The sequence below is a fragment of the Stegostoma tigrinum genome, chromosome 19 (genome assembly GCF_030684315.1).
Source record: "Stegostoma tigrinum isolate sSteTig4 chromosome 19, sSteTig4.hap1, whole genome shotgun sequence".
In the NCBI taxonomy this organism is placed as follows: domain Eukaryota; kingdom Metazoa; phylum Chordata; class Chondrichthyes; order Orectolobiformes; family Stegostomatidae; genus Stegostoma; species Stegostoma tigrinum.
The window spans coordinates 47,208,966-47,226,304 of record NC_081372.1 but is presented as its reverse complement, the minus strand read 5'-3'; the positions used below and the strand labels follow the sequence as shown (position 1 = coordinate 47,226,304).

Genomic DNA, 17,339 nt, shown 5'->3' with positions numbered 1-17,339 from the left:
CTTGCACACATCAATTAAAGTATATTTGGCTTCACCAGGTAGCAACCTGCACCCCCCACCACCACCCCCCACCCTCAACCTCCCCATGTAAAATAGCTGTCAATACTATGCATCTAGGCTCATCTACTGAAAGACGTACAAGAATTCTTATAAAACTGTACTTTAACTGACATCAATACATTCAGAACAGATATTGCATTAATGAAAAAAGATATACAGGGATGTCTTGTGTGATCATACCAGTCCATTCTGCAAACTGTTCCAATGCATTGCGGAGATATATTTTTCCAAATACTGTTCATGAAGAACTCCTTGTGTTGTGCACTCCAACTGCTGTGCTGCTGATCGAATTTTCTGCTCCGATTCCCTCATTTGAGTTGTGACCTATATTGAACACAAATTGAAATGATTGAATGAGTTTTGCTAACACTAAGACTAAGTCATGGGATTTCAACAGCATACTGCAACCTTACTTCAAAATAGGCGCCTCGCAAGTGTTGGGGAAGTTTTCTTCTGAAATCTCTGCTGTTCCTCAGTTCCTTCAGTGTAAATCTTTTCAGTAGTTCACTGTTACTTCTTCCACCCACTCTGACCAGGCCAGTGTGCAAAAATCCATAAATCCCTGAACAAGAAAAACACACACATACACACAATAACTTTTATAATAAAGCTATCTGGCCCAATTTTTTCTCTAAACTAAAACAAAGAGCTGGAAATGCTGAAGATCTGATACAAAAACAGAAATTGCGAGAGAAACTAGGCAGCATCCATGGAGAGAAAATCAACTTAAGGTTGAGTCCAAAAGCCCTACTTCAGAAATGCCAATCCTGCCTTTAAAAGTCAACCTCACGCCTTTGCAGTTGATACCTCTGACATCCCCTCATACATGAGCTCCATCTCATGACAAGCAAAAGGGAAAAGAGCTGCTTCCTCCACACTGGGTCCCCTGGGGAGTAGGCCTCAAACAACTGAAGTCAGGAAGCAGACACTGGCTGCATCTGAATATCTGGCAGTGTCTGGGGCACTGGAATGTCACTGTTAAGGCCTGAAATATTCGCTGAACAGCTCTTAAACTGATTGGCACTTGCTTGAGCTTATCAGTGGTGGGGATGATGAATTATTTGAGGTTTAGCACATCCCTCCCCATCATTTGGCCTTAGTAGGGAAAATCATGACTATTCTCCTTAACGGTTCATTACACCAATTTTGCTGGTCAATTGATGCCTGGAGTTTCTGGGAAGAAGGTTGAGGGATGACTGCAAGCTCCTTAATTGACCAACAATTGGTCAGTTGTGCTGCCAATTAAATCAGTCACTGCCCTAACTGAAGGTTTCTGCCATGGCAACAGTACATTCCTGTTTTCAAAAAGAACTATTTTATCTCGGCATGATCTTGCTGCACTCCCCTTTCCCTGATCTCAACTCAAGCAACATTTTACAGGGTTCTGAGAGAAGTGTAGCTTGGAGGGGTCTGGCAAATTGAGAAACCAGTTTAATAGTTTCAGACTCAGTTTTTAATTGTCTAATTTTTCCTGGGTAACTATGAAATGCAGCAAAACCCTCCAAATTCTCTGATTTAAGTGGATATTTTCAGATGTTTCAAGGCTCAGAACTGCCCATCAGAAATGTTAATTTCCTAGGCAATTTCCTCAGCGTTGGCTTCAATCCACAACTCTGCCCTTACTACTGGATACAGAGCTGATTTTTGTAAACTTATTTCAAATTAAAAGTGGCACATCAATACAAAACGGGCTGAAGTGGCCTTTATCAGAAATGACAGTCTGTGTGACTGTGGTAAATGACTCCTATGGTTTCCCACTTGCCTGCACCTTTAACACAGTTCACCATGTTTTTCTAATGCCTCTCCATCATCATCCGGAGGAATAGGAGGCCTTCACCTGGCTTCATTCCTGCTTATCTAGACAGACAGAGAACAATTTGCATTGACTTCCCTTCCACTGGAAACTCTTAAAGATCCAAATTTGACCCTTACTTCTTCCTTATTCAAATGCTGGCCCTTCACGACATCAATCAAAAACATTGTCAGCTTCTACATGTACGCTGCTGACGCCCAGCTCGATCTGATCCCACCTCCCTTAATCACTCCACTAACTCTGATTTATCACACTCTTTGTCACACATCCAATTGTGGAGGGTTCAGAAGTTTCTGCTACCTATATTCTGGAATGGCCGTATCACAAACTCCATTTACTATCCCCATTTCCTAGCTTGGTGCTGTTTGTATTGACTAAATGTTAGCCCACATCATATACATCACAGAATACTGCTTAAGTCTGATATCGCAAGTTTATTTACAAATCATTTACAAGGCTACAATATCACAGGCGTTCCAAGGAGCAGCAATCATGGGCAGATTACCATTCCACCCTTACTTTATCCCTGTTAAGAAAGTGCACGACATTTCTGGCAGAACATTCTCCTTCAGAAACGTGAAGGAGACTAAAACCTAACAGGTGCCTTGAAGGGCAGGTTGCTCACACAATGTCAAGTCATGTCCCTTTCTCATGGCAGTAGTGAGATATTTTATGGTTTAAATGTCCAATGAATGGCCACTTCAGCAGCTCTTGTGAAAGAGCACCCAATGTAAGTGTTGGGTAAGGATGCCAGGGGGTAGGGTATCAGGGTGCAAGCTCATAAGGGTGCCAGGTAAGTGAGGGAATCTTTAGGGTTGGTGTGTGATATAGGGTCAGGGAAGGGCAAGGGCATTTCAGGTCTCAAGGCAGGGGAGGTGGGGTGTCTGGTCCCAGAGCGAAGGGAAAGATCGCCAGATTTCGGGGGTTGGTGGATCTTGGCTCTCAGGGACTGACAGGAGTAAGTGGCTCAGTATCAACAGTGGGTATCAGGTTCTGGGAAAAGAGGGTTTATTGGGTCCCAGGTGAAGAGGGCAAGTTGGATCCCACGGGAAGTGGCCTTGTCAAGTCCAGTGGTGTGGGAGTCAGTTAATTATGTCAGAGTGCAGTGGCTAAATGGGTTCTGGGAGAAGTGTAGCTTGGAGGGGTCTGGCAAATTGAGAAACCAGTTTAATAGCTACAGACTCAGTTTTTAATTGTCTAATCTTTCCTGGGTAACAATGAAATGCAGCAAAATCCTCCAAATTCTCTGATTTAAGTGGAAATTTTCAGACGTTTCAAGGCACAGAACTGCCCATCAGAAATGTTAATTTCCCAGGCAATTTCCTCAAACTCTGCCACATTGGAAATTTCTGCACGGTACTAAATAAATGATTCCTGTCTACAGTGCAGAAGCGACCATGTGGCCACTGGAAAATCTGAGCCACAGTCTGGGTTTTATGTTTCCTGGTGTTACTGTACACGACATAAAAAACAACAACTGACTGTCTACACTGACTCCAATGTACATAAATAGTGACTGAAGACAAGGTGGATACCTTTCTATTGGAATGTCATATCTCATGATGTCACGTAAGTGTCTTAATGGTCCAGGCCTGTCTGGTTTGGAAACTGTACAGTAAGCCAACCACTGTGTCAGTCTACCTTCTGCTGAAACTCTCACTGATGTCTTTGTTACCTCTGAGCATGACAATTCCTATACATCTTGGCCAGCTTCCCTTCTTATAAACTTGAGCTGTTTACAAACTCTGCTGCCTGCGTCATAGTTTGCACCTCTGCTCAATCTGCAAGCATGTTTCTGAGCTTTCTGGTTGTCATTTTAGTTTTCCATGTTGTTCCATACAGACTTTCCTGCCCATGCTACTGTTGGGAACACACTGGCCTTACCATTAACTTTGTAATGGAAGCTGAAAGAGATGGAAGGACTTGGTCAATTTCTGGTTTGAAAGGGGCTAGCCTCATGATTTCTTAGAACCAAGAAGTCTGGAAGTTAAAGGTGCATGGTGGTTCACTTACTGTTTTTATGCAGACTTTGCAGAGAGGAGGCGGGCAAAGCTTTTGTTTAAAAAAACTTTCAGTTTTTTTTAATTCTTCATTCATGGAATGAGGCTGTCACTGGCTTGGCCAGCACTTATTGCCTGCCCCTGATTGCCCAGAAGGTAGTTAAGAGTCAACCACATTACTAAGAGTCTGGAGTAACATTTATGCCAGACTGGGTAAAGATAGCAGATTTCCTTCCCTGAAGGACATCAGATTTTTTTTTAAACGACAATTGGCAATGGATTCACAATCATCATTAGACTCTTAATTCCAGATGTATATTGAATTAAAATTACATCATCTGCCCAAGACGGGATTCGAACTCAAGTCCCCAGAACATTACGTGGGTCTTCGGATAAAGAGTCCAGCAATAATATCATTAGGCTGTCATCTCCACAGCCTTCTGTAATTGACAATTCCACAAATTCACATTCCTTTGACTCCTTATCTCTGTCCACATAATCAGCCCCATGTTCTGATAAAATGTCCCCAGGTTTTAGACTCCCCATTCAAGGGAAACATCCTCCCTGCATCCAAACTGTCCAACCCTTTTAGAATTTTATGCATTTGGATCAGATAACCTCTCGTCCCTCTGAACCTGGGCCTAGTTGAACCAATCTCTGCTCATAGAACAGTCCTGCCATCTTCAGTGTATCAAACTTATTCGGCCCTCCTCCTTGGCATTGGCTTAAGGTTAGACTCTTTCTTTTCTATTTCTCTTCAGTTTCACCTGAAACGATGACTTTATTTCCCTCTACATCAATTGTTACAGCAGGGTGTGGGGTGTATTTGATAAAGAAGTGTCCCTAATACAGAGTTGGGAGTGAAAGCTAGACACTTGCCCCTTCAAATGGGAAAAAATCTGCTAACATTAACTGCCTAGCCTTAGGGAAAATAAGTAGTCACTGAGCTTGTGGATTTAGGATTACTTACACTCGTAGAACCTTACTCAAGTACATGTGATTAGGTTTAGAGAAAGAAGATCAGGTTGGCCAAGTTTCTGTGGGATTTTGTTTGGTCGAAGAAGGGATTTGAATTTATTATAATGGGTTGCATGCATTTAAAATGTCTCAAAGCATCTTTTAGACAATGATTTATTTTTGAAGCACAGTCACTTGTTTTATAGAGTATATTCACAACAAGGCTGTATAAATGGCTCGTTTCACTAGTACCATGGCACTAACTGAAGTAGCATCCCATACAAACAATGGGGCTGGTTCTGGTTACAAGTGATTCTTGCGGGATGTGATTTGAAGGCCAGATTGGAACACTGCAACCTGATTCTCCAGCCCACTCTCATCACTTGCATTGCTCTGCATTAGCAGCTGAGTTACAAAATTTTAGTCTTGCGTCTCAAACTTGTAACTGATACAAGGTTGATTGCAATGTGTGTCTAGCCATTTGGCGCTTATCAATTGATGAATGAAGCAAACTGCTCTTTGATCCGGAAGTCAGTGGCAGATTGTCACATCGTATCCATTACTGTTTTTACCATCAAAAAAATATGTTAGGTTTAAGCCATAAATGCAAATTGCAATGAGAATAATAATTGCATCTTCAAGGTATAGCGCAATCATTCTCTAACATTTAATATAAAAGGTCAACACTACAAAACATCAAAAACATTTTGATTAAATATCCAAGTTAATTTACGTAAAACTGTTCAAGACAGAAAACAGGTTCACAGTCAGCAAATTTGAATGACAATTTAATACAACACCCAGGTGTTTAATAATGTATACAAAAAAATAAATTCAAGCAGATTGATGACAGAATCTTACCTTCAAGGAACTGATCCAATGCATGGTTTGTATAGCACACCACCAGAATTGGAAATTTCCTTAAATATTGTTGCCAAACTAGTTCATTATTTAACAGTGCTTGCACGATTTTTAACCCCACATAGGTTTTTCCTGTAAATAATAAATTGGCAGCACTTAGCCAAGGCTGAGGAAAAGCTTTGAAAAAGATTACAGACAATATAATCAATGTAGCATTTACCACACAGAAGGGTTTAGACATTTTTGTAAAACAGAAGCCCTAGTCATAGACAACTGCATTTTTGTTATCTGGGATAAGAGACCTGCCAGATTCTTTTGCCTTGTCTCATTACAAACACTGAATTCTACACATTAGTGCTAAGTTTGGATTTTTTTTAAGCTATCTTGCCAGAGAGGTTAGGGCAATCCAATTCTGAACATTTTTCATCTGTACTATTGGAACATACTTATTCTGCTTGTTAGGCCCAGAGGCAACATGCCATGCAAAATAAATGAGATGCTCGGAATTACTTTCATATTACATATCAGCATAGATCCTGGCTCTCATTTATAACCACTCAGTCAGCTGATTGCTGAAGAAAGCAGATGGAAGACACTGGCTGACAGCCAGTTTGTTAAAATTATATGATCTGAAGTTACCTATGAGCTAGAAACCCCTGAACAGAGTCTCAACAGCATCTCCTAATCAGAAGTTGGGAGAGCCATGTCCAGAGTAAGAGAGTCTAAGATGTTGTTGGTGTGATCTGACAATACTCTTGCTTCTTGTGGGTTCACAGTTGAAAGTTTAGCACTTGGGTCATCAGAGCTAGTGGGAATTCTGCTCAGGACACAGTCAAAAAGTTAACAGGTCCCATTGATCCTGACTTGCACACGTGTAGCATTTAGGCAGGTTCCTGATCAGCCACTAAAAATGTGAGGTTAATATCCCCATGGAATGGGACATAAATCAGTCGCAGAAATGTTCCTTTTTAGCTGCCCTTACACATTGTTTCCACCAGGCAGGGCGAACATTGGTTGAATGTGTCCCACTAATGGCTCCCAGCCTACTTACGCCACCTGTTTGCCTCTCCTGCCACCCCTCGTTAAAATACATGGTCCCAAGTAGGGCATTTCCCAGTAACAGCAAGCATCAGATATTTCTGGTCTGATGTTCATTGCTGTTGCACTGACCCCACACACTTTGCTGAGGTCAGATTTGGAAGGCACTGGTAGACTCAATCCTAGCCTATGTGAATTCAGGATCCTTGCAGCTTCACTTCAATTATTCTTCTAACTATGACCCCAGAAATTGCAAAAGATATTTCAAACTTCAGTGTGGCCAATCCGTAGAAACAGAAATCAAACAAGATTATCGGTGTAAAAGATTGGATGAAAATAAATGAAAAAAAATTACCATAGGTAACATTTAAAGGATTTTACAGCACCCAAACAGGCCATTTGGCTCAACACATTTATTCTCTGAATGAGAACCTCCTAACCTATTTTATCTCCTTCTCTCAACACATCCTTCTACTCCTTTCTCTCACCCAATTTATTTTTTAAATGTATCCACACTAGTCACTTCAGTTACTCCGTATGATAGACAGTGCCACAGTTTAGTTGCTTTCAGGGTAAAAGAAGTGTGAGCTGAATTCTTTATTGATTTAGTGAGTATCTTATATTCATGGTTCAGATTTTTGTCATGTCACACAACTGGAGGCACTTTTTCCACATCTACCCTATAGAAGTCCTTCATAAAACTTTCAAGAATTCTAAAAAGTCACCTCTCAGTCTCCTATTTGAGGGGATAGAGCCCTGCTCCATTCATCCTTCAATTTTTTGTACATATTAGTCGTCTAATTGGAGGCTTTCTTTTTGAATTAGATTCTTCATTTATTTATACATTTTCCAATTAATGTTTGAAATGAAGAAAACCGCCGAGGCTACCTCCCCTTGTTGAGTTATTGCAGGTCATCTTGTAGATGGTATATACTGCTGCACTGTGCACCAGTTGGGGAGGGAGTGAATGTTGGAAGTAATAGACTGGGTGTCAAATAAATGGCTGCTTTGTCATGAATAGTGTCAAGCATGTTAAGTCTTGTTGGAACTGCACTCATCCAGGCCAGTGGATAGTATTCCATTACTCTCCTGACTTGTACCTTGTAGATGGTGGACAGAGACTGGGGACTTAGAAACTTGCAGCTGAGTTCCAAGCCTCTGATCTTCTCGTGTAGCTATGGAATGTTATGGGGCAATAGTCAGATTCTTTCTTGGTAGAGTTGCACATTGTCTAGCACTTGAATGCTGCAAATACTCTCTGCGACTAATTAATCCTGGTCTGGATGTTGTCCAGGGCCTGTTGCAATATAAACACAGACCCTTCAGTACTTGAGGAGTTGCAAATGCTGCTGATCCTTGTGCAATCATCAGTGAACATATCTACTTCTGATCTTATAGTGGACACAAGGCCATTGAAGGGATAGCTGAAGATGGTTGGGTCTAAACCAGCATTCCCTCTAAACTGCAAGGTTGCACACGTGGTGTTTAGCATTGACACACCAATTGTGACACTTCCTTCTAATTCTGGAAGTTGTTGCTATGCACAGGCCTTGGAAGACTGCACAGCTGGAAAAAAAATGAGAGGGAATGCAAACTAAACTCCTGAGTAATATCTCAAGACTCAAATTATTGGCCTCTAATAAGTACAAACATTTTTCTTTTTGCTAGGTATGATTCCAACCAGTGAAGATATTTATCCTTGGTTCCCATTGATCCCAGATTTTCTAAGGCTCCTTGATGCCACACTCAGTCAAATGTTGCCGTGACCTCACTGGCAGTCACTCCTGCCTCACCTCTGAAATTTAGCTCTTTTTTCCATGTTTGGTTCAAGGCTACAATGTGGTCAAGAGCTGCTGGGTCCCTGACAGAACCCAAACTGAGCATCAATGAGCAGCTTTACTCCCTTGTAACAGTCCACAACCCTTTCCGTCACTTCACTAATGATGGAGAGATTAGACTGTTAAGGCAACAGTTAGCCAGGTTAGATTTTTGGCTCGCTTTTTGTGCACAGGACTAAACTGAAGAATAAACCATAATGGGGAGGTGTCAGTGTTATAGCTTGGCTGGAACAGCTTGCCTAGTGGTGTGGCTAGTTATGGAGCACAAGCCTTCAGTATTATTGCTGGAATATTGTTACAGCAGATAGCCTTTGCAGTATTCAGTACTTCCAATGATTTACTGATCTCACATGGAGTGCACCAAATTGGTGAAAGCTGGCATTTTTGACAGGGGGACAGGAACAGTCGAGATGACTGATCCGTTTGGAATTACTGATCAAAGAAGGGTGCAAATACTTCAGCCTTGTCCTTTTCATTGATGTGCCAAGCTCTTCCATTGTTAAGAATGGGGATATTAGTGGGGCTTCCATCTCCACTACACTTTTAATTGTCCACATCCAATCATGAGTGAATGCAGCAGGACTGCAAAACTTAGATTTAATCTGTTTGTTTCAGAATCATTTAGCCTGTTTATTACATACTCCTTTTATTGTTTAGTATGCAAATAGATGTGCTTTATCAAGTTGACATCTCAATTTTAGGGATGTCTGCAGCTTCTCCTGGCACGTCTTCCTGCAATCTTCGATGATCCTGGCTCAATGGTAATGGTAGAGTAGGGGATATACCTAAACATGAGGTTACAGACTGGGATTGAATACACTTGTTGCAGCTATGAATGAACAGTTAAATGCATTTAAGCTGGGGGGGGGGGGGGGGTAGAACAACACAATATTTTGTGGGAATTAGACAGAAGAATTGGCATTCGATTGTTTTGCAGCTCAATGCCACTCACATAGAAGAGGTGTTTGAAACTGCTCAGTGCATTTTTTTCATATTCCACAGTGATTTCATATTTTTAGGACAGAAAAGGAAAACACTGGAGATAAAGCTAGATCTATTTTTAAGTCAAAAAAACACATTCTAAATAAACTAGGAAAAAAAGATGCTGCTCCTTGAGTGTACCTGTCCCAGGAGGGCCTTGTATGATGGCCAACTCTTTAGTCAACGCCATTTGCAGGGCTTTCATCTGTGACTCATCTAGGTTCAGTTCTTCCTTTGATGGCCATGATGCAGGATTAAGGACATTGACGTTGGTGTTGGTTTGCAAATGTTCAAAGATTTGTTCAGGATTTTCCTCAGGATCCTGGGGTTTTGTGTTCATTAGAGCAGCAAAATCATAGCTGTCATTGAAATTCAAGTACCTTGGAATCTGGATTTCAGTGTCACACTCTACAATGTACTTTTGAAAGGGAACATCCTCTCCTTGGATCTCCTTTAGCCCTTCTAGAACATGGCGGTAGGCTTCAAAATACGCTGTTGTTTCAACCATGAGGAAACAATCCGAAGGGTCAACCTCAGCCAACAGATGTCGGCTTCGAACATTAAAAGACAGATGGACAATGCCCTCTTTTAGCTCTACAGGATCCCGATTTGACACGGTTGCAAACAGCAAAGTTTCAAAGTTATCTTTTGACATACACACGAGAGATCCATATAGCAGACGCTTTGAGTTTTGCCACCGGACAAACTTCAGTGGCGTTGTGTCAAACTGGACTTTGTAGCCTACGCCAGTGGATGTGCAGAGCGGGACTATGATACGTGTGTTGAAATATACTCGAATGTCATCAAATTTTCTCCTCCTGAGACCCTTGTCATCGTAATTCTGAAGCAAATCTAATATTCCTTCTCTCAGAGGTCTCACAAAATCTTCTCTTAGAAGGCGGAAATGGGTATCGAGGTAGACTTCAGTGCTTGCATATCTTTCAGTAATGAGATTAGGCCGCAGAAATGGCCTCTCTTCCAAATGTACCTCATTGTAAGTGGGATATATGGTCATTGCTCTGTAGTTGTCCTCAGGACCAGCTTCTTGATTATCGATCAACATATGGGTATCTGTCTTGAGTGTTCCGTCCCGTTTTCGCTCTTGCAGGTGATGGGTTATATTTTTGATTTTCTCCATGCTATTTTCAATCTGTTCACTAATTGAAACTCCAGCAGCCCGTAGGGTATTTACCGTGGGATCCAAAACCGAAATCATCATAGACATTTCCTGAACTGAACTGGCTGGGAAAATACTCACCAATTCCTGAAGCAAGAATAGAATACTTTCAACATATTCAGGATATTGATGCCTACGGGAAGGCACTGCTTCTGTACTCATCTGAACCACATAGCGAGGCAGTTGGACCTTCAGAAAGAGAGAGTCTTTTACAATGCCCAGGAGGTGCTGAATACTCTGCCGGTCAGTCCTGGACCTACAGGCTTTACATAAAACTTTACAAATGAGTTGGATAAAAGATGTATTTAGTTGTTGACTTAATAAGTCCTTTAGGCTGGAACCACAGGCTAAAGTTATAACGATTTCAGAAGGTTCTTTGTCCAAAAGGCCCTCCATTGTTTTATAACCAAATTTTCTCACAAACTGCTCTTTGTCCTTTGTATGTTCCTCTTTAGGTCCTTCTTGAGGCCTCCTTCTCTGGAAGTGAGGATTTCCCTGTGCTTCAACCTGCCTGCCTCTACCGCCCTCACGAAATTCATTCCTTCTCCTTGGCTCATTCCTGCGTTCAGGATGCTGATCCCTTCTGGCCTGTTGGGGTCCTTGGCGATTTCCCGGAACAGCAGGAGCGCGTCCAGCTGGATTTCTATTGGGTCTCACAACATTTTGCCTCCCTTCTGCCCATCTAGGGTTAGGGTCAACATTCCACTCTTGGTTCCTTCCTCTAGTCTCTCCGATTGCCAGCAGATCCCTGTGCCTGGGTGTGGAAAGTGCTCGTCGGGGTTGTTGTACACCTCTCTGGTTAGCTGGTCCTGCAGCATTCCTCTGGTTTCCATTATATCGCTGTCCTCGTTGTTGAAGTCGTTCCAAAGAGGCTATTGATATATTTAAAAAAAGGACAAATTAAATACTTTACAATCAAATTCTTCAGGCCATATTTGTTGAACAGCTTTTTTAGATGGTCTTTTCCCTTGTTTTCATTGCAAGTTGAATAACAACATCTCCTTTTCCCCAGACTCGCGGTGCAATTGTTTATTTCAAATAGCTATTGGACTATTAAATTTGAAAGATCCATGAAATAAAGTCCTTCTATTAAAACGTTTTCAGTGTATTATCTACAATTTACTTTAAAGCACGGTCCATGACTTAATAGTAATCCAGCAATTAATAGGTTTACTATCAAAATATATGTTTTGAATTGTTCTACAAATATTAACTTTCTTGGATTAGAACTGTGGTCTGGCTAATCTGATTAAAACAGTACAGTATCTTTCAGTTCACAGAATAGTTAAAGTCATAGAAGACATCTAAATACTCAACTATATTTATTCATCCACAGCATTTGTTGTCCATCCCTAATTGCCCTTGAGGAAGGTAGCGGTAAGCTGCTACCTGCAACGGCTGCAGGATAGGTGCACACTGTTGAAAGGGAGGGGAGTGCCATGATTTCGACCAGGTGACAGTGACGGAATGCTAGTATAGTTCCATATCAGGGTGGGTGGAGCAGGCAGAGTCCCCTGCATCTGCTGCCCTTGCTCTTTTAGGTGGTAGAGATTAAAAGTTTACACAGTCCTGTTGAAGGATGCCTGGTAAGCTGAGAAGCCAATTGCAAACCCCCAATTTGCAACAGATTCTTTACACTACCAACACTATATTCTTAAAACTTTTAGTACATTCCTAACTAAAGTATATGTTATGTAGACAATCTTTACCTTCTACAGGGTTAGCTATTAGGTGATGATAGCCATATTTGTGTATGACATGTTAATGGTTAGTTTGAAATTTTTAAATTCTTTTTCATGGAATTGCTGACAAGGCCAATCTTTGGTGCCCATCCAACTTGCTCTTGAACTGATTGAAATAAATGGACATGCAAGTCAATGTCAACCACATTGCTGAGGGCCTGGAATCACATCAAGGTCAGATCAAGTAAAGATGGCAGATTTTCTTCCTTAAAAAGGACAATATTCGGCCAAGATGCTTTTTTTCTTTAAATAAAACTTAATTATAGTTTCATGATCATCTTTACTGAGATTATCTGACAATTCCTGAATTTTTAGATTGAAGTTAAATTCCAACAATAATGGCTCATTGATCATATCCCCTGGGACATTCGTCTGGGCCGTGGGCCTCTCTATTAATAATCCAGAGACTAACCGATTTCTCCTAAATTCAACATCAATCTCTGACCATTTGCTGAAATTTGTCATTCTGAAACAGAATCCTCAGTGTAAAAATTACTACAACAAAGCCATTTGCATAAATCAAGTCAAATAGGGAAGGTAACTGGTAAAGAATAGAAAATTAAAGATGACCAAGAAACAGTAAACCAAAGAAATATAAAGAAGTAAAACAGTGAACAGAAAGTATTGGATTAAAATAAAAAGGCAGGGTATAAATATAAATGTTTCCTCACAGGAAGGGTCGGAACAATCAACAACTGACTCACCACACTTACTCTCTTTGGAAAAAGAATAAATTGCACTTTCGATTCAATGAAATGCATTTCTTTCCCCACTAAAGAAATTTCACAACAATGTTTAGATAAAGCTCAGGCTTTCCAAGCATGTAATCTAACACTGAAATATGCAATTTGAGAGCTGGCACTAAATTTAACTCAATTTCTGACTCTGGGAATTCCCAGAGAAATGTAGTCACACAAACTCTTGGGGTAAGGGCCTGAATCTTCGGTTCTGTGTTTTAATCCATATTTCCAACACACATGATACTAAAAGACTCACCTGACCCCAGCCCCTGACACCACCCACCTCCCACCAACACCCCCAACCCCACCCCTCTTCCCTCACCCCGGCCCCAATAATTTGGAGGAGTCACTTGCGTGGGTTCCCAGGGAAGGAGCCTCCCTGGGCAAAGTATGGTGGTCAAGACTAGGAGCCAATACAGGTGGCATTGCAATGGATAATGCTGCAATCAGACCTCTTTTTCACAGTACTGAGTGTCCTATTCTATGGTTTAAAGGTCCAGAATGACTTTGACAGCTATCAAGAATTGATAAGAGTGTGGAAGAATTAAAAGGTACATTGGTATGTGAATTGTGGGATACAGGGGGCAAGTGAGTGAGTTCGAGCTTTAATTAGGTCAGGGGAGGTTCGATATTTGGAGATTGGGGGTTAGTTAGGCATTGGACAGTCAGGTTTATAGAAGAGGAGAATTAGGCCCATGGAGAGGTTGGGAGAACTGGGTCCGAGCAGAGAAGTCAGGTCTCTAGGATCCGGGTCTGGAGGCATAGTCAAGTGCAGAGGAACTTACAATGGTGAGTCACTGGGTCAGTTTATTAATTAGCCATAAGTCAGATCAAGGTTTAATTCCTTTACCTTTTACATTGAACTTGTGAATAAGGTGCACGAATAGGCCGCATAACCTCTTGAGCCTACTCCACCATTGTACAAGATCATGGCTGACCTGACCACTCTGCTTTCTCATCTACACTCACAACCACTTAGTAAGCATTTATCTACCTCTGCCTTAAAATTATTCCAGGACTCTGTTGTGCTATATTTCAAGGAAGAGTTCCAAAGAGTCACAACCCTCTGTGAGAAAAACAATTCTCTTTATCTCTGTCTTAAATAATAACATCTTACTTTTAAAAATTATTCCCTTGGTTCTAGATGCTCCCACAAGATGAAATAAACTTTTGACATTCAGACTGTTAAGTCCTGTAGGGATCCTTCATGGTTTTAATCAAGCCACCTCCTAAGCTTTCAAATTCCAGCTGATACAAGCCTAGTGTCACCCTCCTTTCCTCATAAACAACCCACACACATTACAGGTATTCGTATACTAATCCAGTTCGGAGCTGCTTCTAATGTATTTAAATACGTTTTAAATAAGCAGACCAAAGGTGTACACAATACTCTGGATGTGAACTTGCTAAAACCAATTGTTTCTGATTCACACAACAGCTCACTCAGATCCCTCTGTATCACAATGCTCTGCAATCTCTCATCATTTAGATAATAGCTTCTTTTTTATTCTTCCTGCCAAAACAGGCAATTCTAAATTCTCCAACATTACATTCCATCTGCCATACTGCTGCTCACTCACATAACTATCTATATCCCCTTACAATCCTCTTCACAACTCACTTTCCCATCTATTTTTGGGTCATCAACAAATTCAACAGGATTACTTTTGGTCCCTTTAAAGTCATTTATATAAATTGTAAAATGTTGAAGCCCCAGCACTGATCCCTTTAGCATACCACTGGTTATATTCTGCTAACCCAGAAAACGATTGATTATATCTACTACTGCTTCCTATTGGCTACCCAACTTCTAACCGGCCAATATGTACTCCATACACCGTCATTTTCTGAAATAATCTATGATGATCTACATTATTAAAGGATCTCTGCAAATCCAAAGTACTTTACATCTGCCAGTTCCCCAGAACACATTATTTTCTTAATGAAGTTCAAATAATTAGTTAAACATCAATTCCCTTTCACAAAATCTTGTGAAAATCTTCCTCCAAATCTTGCAGTCGCAAACCATTTTCACTCCCCCTCCCATTCTTTAGATGACATGTCCATCATGGGCCTCCTGCAGTGCCACAATGATGCCACCCGAAGGTTGCAGGAACAGCAACTCATATTCCGCCTGGGAATCCTGCAGCCTAATGGTATCAATGTGGACTTCACCAGTTTCAAAATCTCCCCTTGCCCCACCGCATCCCTAAACCAGCCCAGTTCGTCCCCTCCCCCCACTGCACCACACAACCAGCCCGGCTCTTCCCCTCCACCCACAGCATCCCAAAACCAGTCCAACCTGTCTCTGCCTCCCTAACCGGTTCTTCCTCTCACCCATCCCTTCCTCCCACCCCAAACCGCACCCCCATCTACCTACTAACCTCATCCCACCTCCTTGACCTGTCCGTCTTCCCTGGACTGACCTATCCCCTCCCTACCTCCCCACCTATACTCTCTCCACCTATCTTCTTTTCTCTCCATCTTCGGTCCGCCTCCCCCTCTCTCCCTATTTATTCCAGAACCCTCACCCCATCCTCCTCTCTGATGAAGGGTCTAGGCCCGAAACGTCAGCTTTTGTGCTCCTGAGATGCTGCTTGGCCTGCTGTGTTCATCCAGCCTCACATTTTATTATCTTGGATTCTCCAGCATCTGCAGTTCCCATTATCTCTAACTATCTGACTAGCCATTTTTTTTAATCCACTAAGATGTAGTCCATTAGGTGCCATTAAGGATTTGTCAGCCTACAGCTCTAATGAATTTGCTCAGTACTATCTCCTGGTGACAACAATTTTCTTGCATTCCTCTCTCATTTCCTTTTCCTGACTAGCTGTCCAAGTAAGTGAGTCAGAGCCATCCAAAAAATTTGAGTCTAGTTCAGGATTACGGACTTTCTTAGAGAGTTGTAGATGCTGGGTGACTGTCTGTCAGAATTTTCAATTTCCCACGCAATTCCCAAGAAGTGATCAGGATTTCTGCATGGTCCTGACACTCAACTCCTGTCCCTGTTGCTGCAATAACTATCTTTCCAATGGGTTATCTGGGCAGAGGCCTTCTGTTTCAGTACAGAGATGAAACAATGAGATAGAAAGTTACTACATGCCAGGCACAAGCTCATTCAGCTAAAGATCACTCCAGCCATAGCCTTACAGCAGGCCAGTGCCTGGCTTGGAAAATGTTGAATATTTCAGCAGGACAGAGAGGCGGAAGAAATAACACTGGAAAATACAAAGTAAAAAAAAAATGCATTCTTCACTTGTTTTATGAAAGATTTTTGATCTTTCATAATCCCACTCACCATCTCCTCTCCTAGGGTTCCGTCTTGGCCTGTCTGCCGCAGCTGCTTGTCTGTTTGTGTTTTCCAACTCAGCTTCTTCACCCCTTCTCCTGTGGTTCGTCCTTTGCCACTCAGGATCCATTTGAGAAAACACGCTCTGAGAAGACAACAAGCCATTTCGTCTCACATTACATTACAACAAGAAATGGAATCCTTTCATCAATAGATGATGGTAGGGCAAATTATCAGAAAACAGGCGAATGAGGATAATTTTTCCTGACTTAAAGGGCTGTCCTCGTTCTGATTTTACGTTGATCATGCAGCAATTATTTGCAAAACTGTATCACAAGACGGTAAAACCCTATATGATTAAAAGGCTACATAACCAAGACCAGTCTTGTTTTCACATGACAGTAATTGGCAACTGAAAATTTTTCTATTCCCAATCTAAGGGAATTAAGGCTAATTACAGGTCCCTTATTGTCACTTCAATCTCTACTGAGATTGTAGAACTAGGAATTGAGGGCTGTTGTGGTATGGTAGTGGAGTCTCTCCCTGGACCACAAGGCCCAGGATCAGGTCCTACTTACTTTGGAGGTGTGTAATGACATACCTGAACAGGTTGATCAGAAAAATAGGTTAAAAATATACGAACATGCAAATAACTAGGAACTAAATCCCAGGCCTTGCTGGTCTGCTTAGCTAAGCCATTCAGCGTTATCAGCAACTGAGCAACACAGTAGGTGGTGACAGATTTCCTTATGTACTAGAATCAATTATCTACCACAAACTATCTGGGACACTTCAATAATAGTTGCAGATTATTTGGTTGAAGTAAGCCAGGAAATGAAGCCT

General features: G+C 41.5%; 1 protein-coding gene across 6 annotated transcripts in view; it reads right to left on the bottom strand.

The window, feature by feature from the left end:
* znfx1 (zinc finger, NFX1-type containing 1) overlaps window positions 1-17,339 on the bottom strand; it is a 71,136-nt gene that overhangs the window by 33,444 nt on the left and 20,353 nt on the right. For all 6 annotated transcript variants that reach the window (XM_048549995.2, XM_048549992.2, XM_048549993.2 and 3 more), the window contains exons 2-6: window positions 16,506-16,641; window positions 9,690-11,597; window positions 5,692-5,823; window positions 474-622; window positions 241-384 (exon numbers count right to left, since the gene is read on the bottom strand). In XM_048549995.2, the coding sequence (XP_048405952.2) occupies window positions 241-384; window positions 474-622; window positions 5,692-5,823; window positions 9,690-11,597; window positions 16,506-16,626 (2,454 nt within the window). In that variant the 5' untranslated portion in view covers window positions 16,627-16,641. The remainder of the gene's footprint in view (window positions 1-240; window positions 385-473; window positions 623-5,691; window positions 5,824-9,689; window positions 11,598-16,505; window positions 16,642-17,339) is intronic.